The sequence below is a fragment of the Hypanus sabinus genome, chromosome 10, assembly GCF_030144855.1.
Source record: "Hypanus sabinus isolate sHypSab1 chromosome 10, sHypSab1.hap1, whole genome shotgun sequence".
In the NCBI taxonomy this organism is placed as follows: Eukaryota; Metazoa; Chordata; class Chondrichthyes; order Myliobatiformes; family Dasyatidae; genus Hypanus; species Hypanus sabinus.
Window position 1 is genome coordinate 145,419,764 of NC_082715.1, and position 14,252 is coordinate 145,434,015.

At 40.5% G+C, this 14,252-nt stretch overlaps 1 protein-coding gene across 5 annotated transcripts in view; it reads right to left on the minus strand.

Moving 5' to 3' along the window:
• Positions 1–7,643: 7,643 nt before the first annotated feature.
• Positions 7,644–14,252, minus strand: part of septin5a (septin 5a) — a 118,215-nt gene continuing 111,606 nt past the window's right edge. For all 5 annotated transcript variants that reach the window (XM_059983181.1, XM_059983180.1, XM_059983183.1 and 2 more), the window contains 3 exons: positions 12,548–12,683; positions 9,728–9,830; positions 7,644–8,036 (listed from right to left, as the gene is read on the minus strand). In XM_059983181.1, coding sequence (XP_059839164.1) covers positions 7,980–8,036; positions 9,728–9,830; positions 12,548–12,683 — 296 coding nt within the window. In that variant the 3' untranslated portion in view covers positions 7,644–7,979. The remainder of the gene's footprint in view (positions 8,037–9,727; positions 9,831–12,547; positions 12,684–14,252) is intronic.

The window sequence follows — 14,252 nt, forward strand, 5'->3', positions numbered from 1 at the left end:
AGAGAGAAAGACCATAAGTGAGACTATGAAAGGAATCGTGAGAGAACCAAGGGTAAGGAAAGGAAGGTCAGCCGCTAAAGGGATCAAGAGGAGGATAAAGGAAGAGAAAGAAACTGGGACCAAGAGGTAAGCAAGGATTAAAATAGATCCAGAAAGAAAAGCTGAGAAAAGGAGAAGAAAGGTGTCCAGAGCTGTCAGAACCACTTCAGGCAGGCTTAAAAGCTAATTCCTGCAACCACTACGGAGAAGGCCCCTGGACCTGAGATTGTTTTCGCAGCCACAAATCTCCCCTGCCAAGCAGAGTGTCCGGAAAACCTTTATCCCACAAGAGTAAGAAATCTTCTACAGCAATTAAATCTTTAAGACATACAAAAAAGCTGGATGAACTCAGCAGGTCGGGCAGCATCCATTGCTCCATATGTCCAGTTCATCCAGCTTTTTTGTACATCTTGATTTGACCACAGCATCTGCAGTGTACTTTGTGTTTACTAATTAAATCTTTTAGCCTGAATGGGACAATTTAAAATTTACTCTGCTGTGTGTGTCTTTATAGCAGCTGTATTATATATACCATGGGTATATAAGTTGTGAAGCATGTTATATTGAGTTGGAGTTTATAGCTAAGCAGGGAGTGTTGTGTATTTAATATATCAGTAATATTTGAATAATATGGTAAATATATTGTTTGATTAAGCAACCTTTGTTGTTTAAATAATTCATTATGGTTATATGTACGAAGGATGTGAATGGCATACATCATCACACTGGTGTCTACCTGTGCACCGTACTTAAAATAAAATGAAGTTGGACCATTATTTCCAACTCCATTTTTATTTGCTCTCCATTAATGTAATGTTTTCACAGATCTTGCACCAAATCAATTTAATTCTTATGTTCCCTGAAAAATGTTAGTATTACTGATACTACTGCCACCCAAAGCATGCCGGGGCATGAGGCCCGACCCAATGCGTGGCCTGGCCTGGCCTGCGGGAACACCTGAAGCTGAGGTTCGATGCCGATGCCTCTCCAATCTGAAGCCTTGCCCTAGGGAACACCCTGGTCCAAGATTCCCCTAAATCCCCACTCACCAGCCAGGGAAACCCATTCATCTTCAAGACCCCTAAGACCAGTATGGGAACAACAACTTGCCTTCCATTCCAAAGGAATCCACTCCAGGTCTTCTAGGTCTGTCCTTCAGCAATTATTAGCATTGCAGTCCATGAGACTCCACCTCAGGTTTTCCAGGACCTACCACATGCAGACACTAACCTCAGAAGTGTGGTAAGAGGGCTGGCCTGCAGGGAAAAAACAAAACAGCGTGGGTTCAATACCCCCTTTCTAGCCTCAAACAAACTTGGTGAACAAGACTGACCTACCAAAAGAGACCTGAGCGACTGCTGTGTGCTCTGTTTCACAGAAATGTGGCACACTTAACTGTGTGGTACAAACCAAATCACAATTCATTTGGTGTTCTCTGGCAAAGTTAGAGGCTGTGGGGGGGTTGTTGCCTTCTTAATCACCATCTCATGGTGCTCAGACATTACAGTTCTGGAGAACGTTTGCTTACCCAGATTTGAATATCTAGCCCTTACTACCTTACAATGGAGTTCACTTCAGCTAACCTGCCCACCTTCACTATTACTGCCTACTCCACATGAATGTGCAGCCTATGCTCAACTATACTCTGTGGTTAACAGCCTTGAAGCAGAATAGCATGGGGCCATCTTCATCATTGCAGGTGATTTCAACCAGGGCAACTTCAAAAGTGTGTTAAGGAAACCAGCACCTCTCCTGTCCACCAGGATCACAAACACCCCTTGATGGTTGCTATACAACCATCAAAGATGCCTACCAAGTCAAACTCCACCATCCCATGCCAACCCCCACCCCACTCCTTTATCCACTCTTTGGTAAATCAGACTACCAAGCTGAGATCCTACTCCCTGCAAACAAACAGCAGCTGAGACGGGTGAATCCAATACAGAAAATCATACAATGCTGATCTGAGGAAACAGATGAACTTCTACGTGAAGCCAATAGACTGGTTAATGTTTAGACTCAGCTGTCAGCCCAAACGAATATATCTCCACCTGCACAAACATTATCAGCAAGTGTGTTGAGAGCTGTGTGGCACAAGAGCATAACATGGGTGTCCCCAAACCAGAAAACTAGATTGACCTGGGATATCCACTCCCTACTGAAGGGTAGGACTTCAGCATTCAAATCAGGTGACCCTGACCTTTTCAAGACATTGAGATACCTTACTCAAGGGGCCGAATGGTCTACTTCTGCACCTATTGTCTATTATCTATACAACCTCCACAGAGCTTTCAGAGACCCTAGGAGATGATACTTATCCAAAATTACTCCCAGACCATCCATCATCTGTGGCATGCTATAATGGACTATGAAACAAAGTTGGAGAGCATCACTGACAACAGCACATCCCTTACTCATGAGCAAAACATATTTTTCTATAACATTTTGAACAGGAGGGGACTGGTATTTCACCATCCACCCCAAGAGCCTCCAATGCACCTGAAACCACATACTCCTGTCTACATCAATGCTGCTGATGCTGAGAGTTGAAAGCTTGAAGTTCCTGGGAGTGAACATCACCATAGACTGAACTGGTCCAACCATGATAAGTAAAGCTCACCAACCTCTTTGCGGCATTAAGTGGGGAAATAAACTTAACATGTGCTTGTCAACACAGCTCAACATATCACAAAAGGCAGCCTCCCCTCCATGGACTTTGTCTATACTTTTTGCTACCTCAATAAAGCTGCCAACATAATCAAAAAATCCACCAACCTTAGAGCTCTCCTATCGGGCAGAAGATACATAAGCCAGGTTCATGGACAACTTCTGTCCCACTGCTATAAGACTATTGAATGATTCCCTAGTTCAATAAGATGGACTTGGCCTCACCATCGACCTTGTTATGACCTTGCACCTTATTGTCTATATGCACTAATAATTTCACTGCAGGTGTTACACTATTCTGCATTGTTCTTGTTTTACCTTGTACCATCTTAATTCATCATGCAATGAATTGATCTGCAAGGCAAGCTTTGTACTGTACATTAGTAAAGTCATTGAACTCAGCCAAATGTTCTTCAATGGAGTTCAACAGCGAGAGAGAGGGAGATCATCATTGAATACTTATTTGATGTCAGTTACTATGCATCTTGCTCATTTACTCAGTTTCCTTAGACATTCATTGGGTGGCACAATGGCGGAGCTGCTGATCACAGCTCTGGTGACCTGGGTTCAGTACCAATCTCAGATGCCATCTGCACGGAGCTTGCATGTTCTCCCTGACTGTGGGCTCCTCCAGGTGCTCTGGTTTGCTCCCACTCTCAAACATTTGCAGAGAGGTAGGTTACTTGAGTTTTGCAAATTGCACTAGCGCGTAGATGAGTGGTAGGAGTTGTTGCAAAAGTGGGGAGAATAAGATGTTACAGTGGGAATAGTGCTTAATTGTCATCAGGTCAAAGAGATCATTTCAGTGTTCTGTCTCCATGACTCTGACTATCTGAAGGCATTCTACAGGAATCCTCCCAATCTTCTGGGAAAACAGAGATCCTCCAAAACCACAAGGAAATCTCCCAAGCAGCTGAGTTGGCAATTTTGGCAGTTTCCATTGCAGTGAATGTTTTTCTCCAAGCATCACACAGCTATAGATAAACTAAAACCTCTCAGTAAGTAGAAATACTTATAAAGTATCATTTCATATATTATAGATGATTCTATTCTCATATATGTTTGTAAAAATCACTCGGGACCAGCCGTGCTTTATTGAACTATAAACATACTCACTTTTTGTTTTCACCCACTTTCTAAAGATACAGTATTTTTCTGGAGATTCAGAAGGAATTAATAGTGTTTCATTTAATCCTTGCCAAAACTAACTATAGGAAAGTTGTTAATACTGACTACACTACTGCATATGTATTATATTTTTATGTACATGTTTTGAATTATAAACGTTCAATCTCCTCAAGGATTTTTTTAATGTGAATGCAAAAAGAATTGCAAAATTCCAAATTGTAATGCAAATCTCATGCATTCGGGGTAGAGTGATAAAGTTGTTTCCTGAAGTCAACATTCTTTTATCACTAAGTTCTAATGTCTTGCTTTGTTATATTCTTAATACAGCATGGATCTTTCTTTGAACTTGCCTCCTTTGCCGATGCTAAATTAGAAAATGATTTTTGATATATTTGTATATTGCCTGGGATTCTGACTCATTTCAGTCCCCTCTGCTTAACTTCTTATCAAAACCAAAGTCTGAAAATTAACATTAAAACAACAATTGCTCTTATTTCTTTTCTTGTTGTTTTAGCTCTTGCAGCAATTCTGTTTTTTCCCTATTGAAACAGTCAGTTCCTTCATTTTTCTCCTCATCTGCAACATACTTGGCACATATTCTTTTCCCTTTATTTCAAAAGTGACTTAAGTGCAAAAGCTGAATGCTGAATGCACGAGGACAGCCAGACAATGCAGCAGCATGGATGAGTTGGCAGTTTTTTTCACCCATTTTATCTCGTCACCCTCCTGGAGCTTGACGTGACAAGCAAGTGTTTCTTATAGATTTTAAAACTTTGCAAAGCCTGACAGCAGTTGTCACTTTCCTTGCTGTCCTTAAAACACATCAATTACTAGAAAAGGACAGCATTTTAAACACAGAAGCAAGGGGTTACAGTTGGGAATAAAATCTCAATCCATTTAATCAAATACAAGTCTACACCTTTTGTGAAGCCTTATAGTGAAAACTATTGATAAACAACATAATGGTTGACAATGCATTTGGAATTCCTATGCTAAATAAAATCAAGATTCTAATTTTTCTAGATGGTCCAGTAGTCCTTTTAGAAATGTATTGAATCCATATTAAATAATGAAAGTAAAGTTACGTACATTGTCTCTGTGGGGCTTATAATGCAGAGCACCTTCAGAATCACACCCTGTCAGCAAAAGATGAAATAAATTTAAAAAACACAGGAAACCTTTTGGACAATGACTAATGCTCTTCACTGAGTGAAGAATGCCATTTTTGAATCAATATTAACATATTTGTTTATCATCTTTTGCATTACTATTTATATAATGTTATATCAATTGAACTGCTCATCAGAGTCAATCCAGAGTCTTGGCTTGTTTAGAAATACCTCAAAGATACCACTGGTAGGCACACTGTGCCAAACTGTTCCAAATTAGAACTTGATTGGACTTACTACAATACACCTTCTTTTGAAATCTACAGCAAAATCAGCATCACGTTACAAAAGAAGAATGCCGTTACAAATATACAGATACTAATTGGTTACAGAAAAACTGAAGCTGAAATCAGTTTGACTCCAGGAGCATCAAAATCTTCAGCCTCTGAACACATCAACCCAGTCTTTAACTGTAGAATCAAAATACACAAAATGTATAAACTGAGAAAAGCTTAAAATTCAAAACAGAATTTCCTCCTGAAAATGGGCATAGAAGATCCAAAGGACAGGGAATTTTCCTGCTGTTCAGCACAACCTTTAGACCTCAGCAGAATCACTGTGTTAAAACATAGGGCGTTAATCTCTTTGCTTTATGAGCGGCCACGTGATACCTGTTGTGTTTTCCTACAGTACAACAGCGCAACCTTAAAAGTGTTTCATTGGATGTGCATCTGAAATACGTTAAGTGTATGAAATTTCTTTTCCTTTTTAACCATTCTTGGTATAAACAGAGGAACAAGAGAAGGCCATTCATACTGGGATCTGTTTCATATTTCAATGCTCTCACAATTCCAGTGAATGTATGCAAACCTTTCTCCAAGGCACTCAGGAAATGGCACAAACTGACATTTTTAACCACTTCCACCTGAAGAAGGCTTCTGGAATTGGAACAATATTTGTGTAGATATTTGGATTATTACATGTGCTAGATGTGTGAAACAGCAATGTGTACAAGTAAGACTCTGCTCTGACATTTTGCCTCATTGAAATAAATTGAATTGAATCTCTGAAGTTGGATAAAATGTATTAACTGCACTATATTTATTGTCTAGGCTGGCCAGTGTGTACTGGCATCCTCACAGGACTTCGATGTGAATTGTATCTGGTTCAGTTCTGGCTGGCTCCTTGCACACTTTCCATCCATGCTGGGTTGAGAGTTGAGCTTGCAACTCAGCCTCATACAACACAAACAAATGCTAAAGCAACAGCTAGGTTGCTGCCCAATGCACCACAAGGACAAAGATAGGGACAAAGATTTATTATATGTACAGCCAACAATTTTGCGTCTTTTGAAGTGTCAATTGGATTTGTTTGAATAAATGTTTCAGAAGTCAGAAGCCATGAAAAAGAGCCAAGAATCGATCATTCTTTTGACATGACACAAAAAGTTTCTGCGAGAATCTTTGTACAAAATGTTAAGTGGAGGCGCAGGGAGTTTGCTGAAGGACTTGGACAGATTAGGAGAATGAGCAAAGAAGTGGCAGATAGAATATAGTGAAGGGAAATATATGGTCATACACTTTGATAGCTGGAATAAAGGCCTAGACTATTTTCTGAACTGGAAGAAATCAGAGGTGAAAAGGGACTGGGGAGTCCTTGTGCAGTATTCCCTAAACGTTAACTTTCATGTTGAATGGGTGTTTAAAGAAAAGACAGATACAATGTTGGCCTTCATTTTGAGAGGACGAGAATATAAAAACAAAGATGTAAGGCTGAGGTTTTGTAAAGAATCGGTCAGTCTGATTTGGTGTATTGCGAATAGTTTTGGGCCCCTTATCTAAAATGTGCTGATACTGGAGAGGAACCAGAGGAGGTTTATGAAAATGATGCAGCAATGAAAGGGTTAACAAATGAGGCATGTTTGATTGCCCTGCATCCATATTTGCTAGAGTTTAGAAGAATGAGGGGGTATTTCAATGAAAACTATTGAATATTGAAAGGGCTAGATAAAGTGGATAGGGAGAGGATGTTTGCTATGGTGGGGTGTCTGGGACCAGAGAGCACCATCTCAGAATAAAGGCACATCCCCTTAGAACAGAGATGAAGAGGAATTTCTTTAATCAGAAGATGGTGATCTGTGGAATTCCTTACACATGGCTGTGGATGCCAAGTCATTTGGTATTTTTAAATTAGAGGTTGATATGTCCTTGATTAGTAAGGGTGTCAAAGGTCACGGGGAGAAGGCAGGTGAACAGGGTTGAGGGGGATAATAATCCAGCCAGAATGGAATGGTAAAACAGACCTGATGGGCCAAATAGTCTAATTCTGCTCATATGTCTTATGGTATTATGTACGATAGAAGACAAATCAAAAGTTCTCATTATCAAGCTTGCTCATTTCTCAGACCTTAAAGGACCAAGGGATATGGGATGGTGCTGGTAAATGACATGGAATTAAAATTTTTATTTTCTAATGATGAAGTTGAAGGGCAGGCTTCCAGGCTGATCAGAGCAATTTGGTCCTGGAGTGTCCACGAGTTTTTCCAGTCTCCTGTTGTAAACCAGGTAGAACCTTGGGCAAATGGCAGAGAAAAATGCAAGCTATAATCTTTGTCCTTTCTCTGAGTTTATCAACGTGTACCAAATGATCACTGCTCATGTGCCCCTTGCCTTTAATAAAAGCCCACTGCCTGAAGTGAGACACATTTGAAAACATTTATTAGTAAAGAGTATTTTCCACATAAGCATTCTGACGTAGATATGCCTCTGAATGTTCTTAAATTGTACTGACAAGATATTAAATACAAACCCAAACAAACAAGCAGGATATGTAAATTATATGGTGGCACCATACAGGGTAGGTCAGACACTAGGTGACCCTTAAGCTGTCTCTAGAGTATAGCAGGAAACGCATGACACATTCTGTACAGTGCATTTCCCCCAGGGCTTGCCCTGTGCCTGGTGTCACCTTCCTCATTCCCATCGGATTTGGCTGAAATGGTGAGTGTTTGTTCTTTGCTCAGTTTCAGTCCATCAATCACTGGTCTTGCATTTGCTGCTGCATTCTTTGCAACATTTCCTGCATTCGCCGGAGCTGCAGAAAGGAAGGTACAATTAATGAGCTGCACTGGGGACTGCTGCACATTAGTAACAAACTGGAGTAATACTTCCTCCATCATTGACTCTAGTTCAGCATCCACACAATCCTTACACTGGGATAATGAGAGCCTAGAGTTTGAGAACAGTGACAGTAAGAAAATGAAACATCCAAGACAGCTGAGTAGATATAAATGCATGTTATATAAGCATACTACAGCACAGTACAGTACAGGCTCTTCTGCCCATGATGTAGTGCCAGCATTTTAACCTACTCCAAGATCAATCTAACCCTTAAATTATATTTACTTTCTATGAAGACTGGATGATGATATGAGGAATTATCTCTTATCTATGACATGCAGGTTCCCTAGACACAACTTGGTTCTGTCGACAAGTCAGAGAGCAAAGAGTAATATTTTACTTGCTACTCAAACTTTAAAGTTGGTATCTGTATCAACCTGATATTATCAAATCTGTCTGACTTCTACCTTTTAGAATATAGAACAAATGTGATCTACACCTGATCTCTGAGCAGATTTCCATGTGCCCCCTCTGCAAATGATGTGAGATCTCAGAGTCAACAGAGGACAGGATGCTAGGGAAAATGGCTGGTGGAGCTCACCCATTGATCTGGGGACTTCTGCATTTGTGTCAAGTTCTGGAAACTTTACAGCACTGTCCTGCAGCCAGCACTAAGCAGGGAATTTTGAACATCGGTCATAGTGAATTACATCCCTTCAGCCTATGATGGTGATGCCGAGTATGAGACCAAAGTTAACTAATCTCTTTTGCCTGCACATGATCCATTTCCTTCCATATTCTTCATTTTCATGTGCCTATTTAAAAACCTCAACCAGCATTTGTGCAGTCGTTTGGCCACAACGTTGACCTGACCACTGTCATCTGGTTCCACCACCACTTCAGCATTACATTCCAGACTCTTATCACTCTTCCTGTGATAGTCCTTTAAACTTTCCCCCTCTCACCTTAAAACTATGCCCTCCTGCACTCAACATTTCTATCCTTGAGAATAGCTAATACCCTCTAATCCAGGCAGCATCCTGGTGACCCATTTCTGAATCTTCTCCAAAGTCTCCTCATCCTTTCTGTAATGGGGTGACCAGAACTGAACACATATTCCAAGTACAGCCTAAACCAAGTTGTATATAGCTTGATGATTCAATTGATCTGTCTGGATGGCACATGACCAAAAGCTTTTCACTGTATTGCAGTACATGTGACAATAACAAACCAATATCTATACCAAATCAAATATGATAGCAATACCAAAATCAAACTTATATTCTATAATGGGAAAGGATCATTTCCAGCAGAAAGTAGAAACAGCAGTTTCCTATGGTCAGACAAATAGTCATTATAAGTCCCCACTACTCAGGAGCGCTGGGGATGAATTCATGCTGAGAAGGAAAAAAATTTCACCACCATTCCCATTTGAATGGTACTGCCCATTGTTGGTGAATCCATAATCATGATACTCATGGAAAAGTCTCATCTGGATTAATTAACAAATGAGTACTTCCTGCCATCTCTATTACAAACAAAATTAAATACTGCTCACAGTCATTCTTGATGAGCCCACTCACACAGATGGCCGCTAGTAATAGACCTCACACTTCCACAGACTGTTCAGCTACATGATCTGGACTTTGCATGTCGGACACTCACCTCTTCATCCTTCATTTTGATCAATTTCTCTGTCTCTGCATCTGGAGTTGGCACTGGTAGTATGGGGAGAGGACTTTCTGCTCGGTTTTCCTGGGTCAATTTACTGTATAAGTGAAAGTAAGGAAAACTCAGTGGTTTTTATTTGCTAGATTTTTAACTTTATTATGTCTCACTGGAAATAACAGAAAATTCTCTGATCTTTGAAGTCCACACTTTCATTACATCAATAGGAAGTAAATGAAACTCCCAGAAAAAAAGTGTCAACAGTTAAACATCAACATGAAGGCTTGTATTGATCCCCTGCGAATATCCCACCCATATTGCAAAAGAACTTCAGGGCCTCTCTTTGATCTTTTCAATTATCTGGGAAACCATGAGAGGAGTTCTTACAAGAAGTTCTCTGAACTTCTCTGCAAACGACTGGTGGAAATTCAAGGAAATGAGTTAATTGACTGATATAGACATTACTGGAAATTCGACCCGCTCAATGCCTAAAAATGTTATTTTTGATGAAAAACCACATGTCTGTTTAAGGCATGAGCCACATGATGTGGCTGATGCAGTATCTATGGCATCTCATCCATGCAAAATATAATTTGATATATTTTCAATTAAAATGTGAAATATAGTGCAGGTTTTCCCTTTGCTCTTGTCAATGCTTAGTGAAGTTAAAGTAGGAATGTAACAAATTATGAAGAGTTGCACTTGGGTCACTGCCCATGTACTAAGGCAAATGATAAGACTAACAAAATGCATCAAATGTCAGCATTTGTACTTACTATGGATTAAACTTAATTGGGCCATGCTGAAAAGGGGCAGCTGCTTATTTAGGACAACTCTCAAAGAACATTCACTAATTGAGAAAATAACCAGGATTTCCTTCATTTACTTGGGACACTATGCCACTTCATTGGGGCAGAAAACTATTACCCAACAGCTTCTAGCTAGCATTAGTCCTGTGCCCTTGCATGGCCGTTACACACACCAACACAACGCCATGTTTCAAGTGAACAGTTTTTAAATAGCAGCAGTTGTGTGTGTTCATGTTCAAATAGCAGTGATCTTTGTGGCTGATAGTCAATGAGAAATAAGCAGTAAGACAATTCAGAATTATTTTGCTCATTGCGGTTTCAAGCATTTGGGCTTAGAGATGTCAGTAATGTTAGAAACTATGAAGAATTTCAAGATTTGACAATCATCTCAAATGTTACAATGATAATGAAGATTTGGAGAATGCAATCATCAACAGCGTTATGTGAAGGCAGTCTGTTATCTGCACAAGGTGGCTGTGCAGTTCATTTACAGTCAAAAGAATGCAATGTGGATGAATTCCTCCATTAATAAGTATTAGGAAATAATAAATTTTATAATACTTCAGTAGTATTGGTAGTGTTCTAATTGATTCTACATTTCATTTGAGTACACAATTTGTTACTCATTTTTCTTTTCTATACCTTTTTAACTTTGAAACTTCAGCTAATGGGGCTGCTGCTTAATTGAGCCAAAATATACTGGGCCCATAAGTCTCATTTAACTGTAATCCATTGTATTTCACTTCAAGACAGAAAGCCAGCACAAGAACCAGGCTATACACACAAAATGCTGATGGAACACAGCAGGCCAGGCAGCATCTATGGGAAGAAGCACTGTTGACGTTTCGGGCCGAGACCCTTCGTCAGGACTAACTGAAAGGAAAGATAGTAAGAGATTTGAAAGTGGGGGGGGGGGAATCCAAAATGATAGGAGAAGATAGGAGGGGTTGGGGTGAAGCTGAGAGCTGGAAAGGTGATTGGCAAAAGGGATACAGAGCTGGAGAAGGGAAAGGATCATGGGTCAGGAGGCCTAGGGAGAAAGGAAGGGGGAGGGGAGCACCAGAGGGAGACAGAGAACATGCAAAGAGTGATAGGCAGAGAGAGCATAAAAGGGGGGGAATAAATAAATCATGGATGGGGTAAGAAGAGGAGGAGGGGCATTAATGAAGTTAGAGAAATCAGTTTTCCTGCCATCAGGTTGGAGGCTACCCAGACAGAATATAAGGTGTTGTTCCTCCAACCTGACTGTGGCTTCATCTCGACAGTAGAGGAGGCCATGGATAGACATATCAGAATGGGAAATGGAATTAAAATGTGTGGCCACTGGGAGATCCTGCTTTCTCCAGTGGACAGAGCGTAAGTGTTCAATGAAACGGTCTCCCAGTCTGCGTCGGGTCTCACCAATATATAAAAGGCCACACCAGGAGCACCGGACGCAGTATACCACACCAACTGACTCACAGGTGAAGTGTCACCTGACCTGGCAGGACTGTCTGGGGCCCTGAATGGTGGTGAGGGAGGAAGTGTAAGGGCAGGTGTAGCACTTGTTCCGTTTACAAGGATAAGTGCCAGGAACAAGATCGGTGGAAATGGATGGGGGGACAAGTGGACAAGGGAGTCGCATAGGGAGCAATCCCTGCAGAAAGCAGGAAGTGGGGGAGGGAAAGATGTGCCTGGTAGTGGGATCCTGTTGGAGGTGGCAGAAGTTAGGGAGAATTATATGTTGGACCCAGAGGCTGGTGGGGTGGTAGGTGAGGACAAGGGGAACCCTATCCTGAGTGGAGTGGTGGGCAGATAGGGTGAGAGCAGATGTGCGTGAAATGGAAGAGATGCATTTGAAAGCAGAGTTGATGGTGGAGGAAGGGAAGCACCTTTGAGCCAGGCTGTCACTAGTGGAAAAGAGACCACTGTTCCTGCAGTAGCATCAATCAAAAGGACAAACCTTAGTTCCCTGACAGAGTTAGTTTCCAGATGGGAAGATGAATGCAAGAGAGAATGAAACAAAAACCTGGTCATTTCCTGGATGCATCTAGCTCTGAAGTTCTCATAGTGTATGTCCCAGGTCACATCCTTCAGGTCTTGCATATGTGTTCGTATCAGCATGTTCCGCAGTTTGACAAAGTCACAGTGTGCCTGGTTCTCCACTGTAGGTAACATAAACAAGAAACCCAATATTATTCTCTACTGCTAACCAAATGATAGGTTTTCAATTAGTTTTACACTCAGATCAAGTAATAGGAGGATCTGCAAGCTGATTAATGCAGCAGGAACACATTTTCTATCTCTTTACAAAGCCATAGGGGAGAGCTTTATGGGTTTTCACTCAATAATGAGTGCAAGGAAAGCTAACCCACATACTGGACTAAAATACTTAAACGCATGTCAGCCGAAATATGGTTCAAGCCCTGCTGGCAAAGTGGAGCTCGAACATTATCGGAGCTGCCTCCGAGGCAGCATAATGCTGAACGAAGCCAAAACCCAGCAAAAATTATTCAATGTTATGAAATGCCTGGTAGACAATCCCACCAATGACTCTGGAAATGGTCATCATTGATGAGCTATTTGCCCTTCAACATAAATTGTCTTTTATTTTGTATAGTGAATTTCATTTTTAGCATTTCACATGTCAGATTTTAGACGTTGCTACTATATTAGGTTGCTTCTGACTGGTGGAAGATAAAAGGTAACCCCGAAGTATCAGCAGTTATACTTTTGACATGCTGACACTGAATAGTCGAGTCGGCATGAGAAGTCAAAAGGCCTGCACCAGCTTCCACTTTTTATATTCTTAAGGTCCAACAGTTAAACTAACTTATAAGGGAACTATGGTACTGAAAGGCCAACTTGAACAATCATGCTGTGTAATTAACCACTGTTTCTCTTCAAATTGCAAATCATCTAAAACTTTTTTCATGAGAGTCATAACTTAGAATTACTTTATCATGAATGTTGCATTGACACTGTGCTAAAATGTGTCCGACTCCTGAGTCTGATAAGCCCATGCTCAGCAGTAGTTATCTAACAGTACTATTGAGATATTTAAACATTTCAAGGAATATGCTTTGCAAAATATAAATATCAATTCAAAAGTAATAATTAATTAGCATTTAAAACACTGCACAATATCATTGCTTCACGGCAGTTTTTGCATTTTGTGATATCTGTGTAACTGGAAGATTAAATAATAACATTTCTCTGAATGGATGCAGGTTTGGGTGCAATTTGCATTGTGTGTCCAAGGTGAAAATTATACTTTGATCTTTAACCTAGCCAGCTCAATTTCATGCACATCTAGCTGCAATTCCTTGAACTACAGTGCCTTTGCAAAGGATTCACCCCCCCCCCCCCCACCCCTTGGAAGTTTCCATGTTGTATTGTTTTACTACATTGAATCACAATGGAGTTAATTTGGCTTTTCTTGACACCGATCAATAGAAAAAGACTCTTTCATGTCAAAGTGAATACAGATCTCTACAAACTGATCTAAATTAATTACAAATATAAAATACAATATAATTGATTGCATAAGTATTTACCCCTTTTATTATGACACACCAGATCATCACTGATACAGCCAATTGGTTTCACAAGTGACATAATTAGTTAAATAGGGATCTCCTGTGTGCAGTCAGGGTTGATTGGAATAAAAATACACCTGTGTCTGGAAGCTCCAGCTGCTGGTGAGTCAGTATCCTGGCAAAAACTACACCATG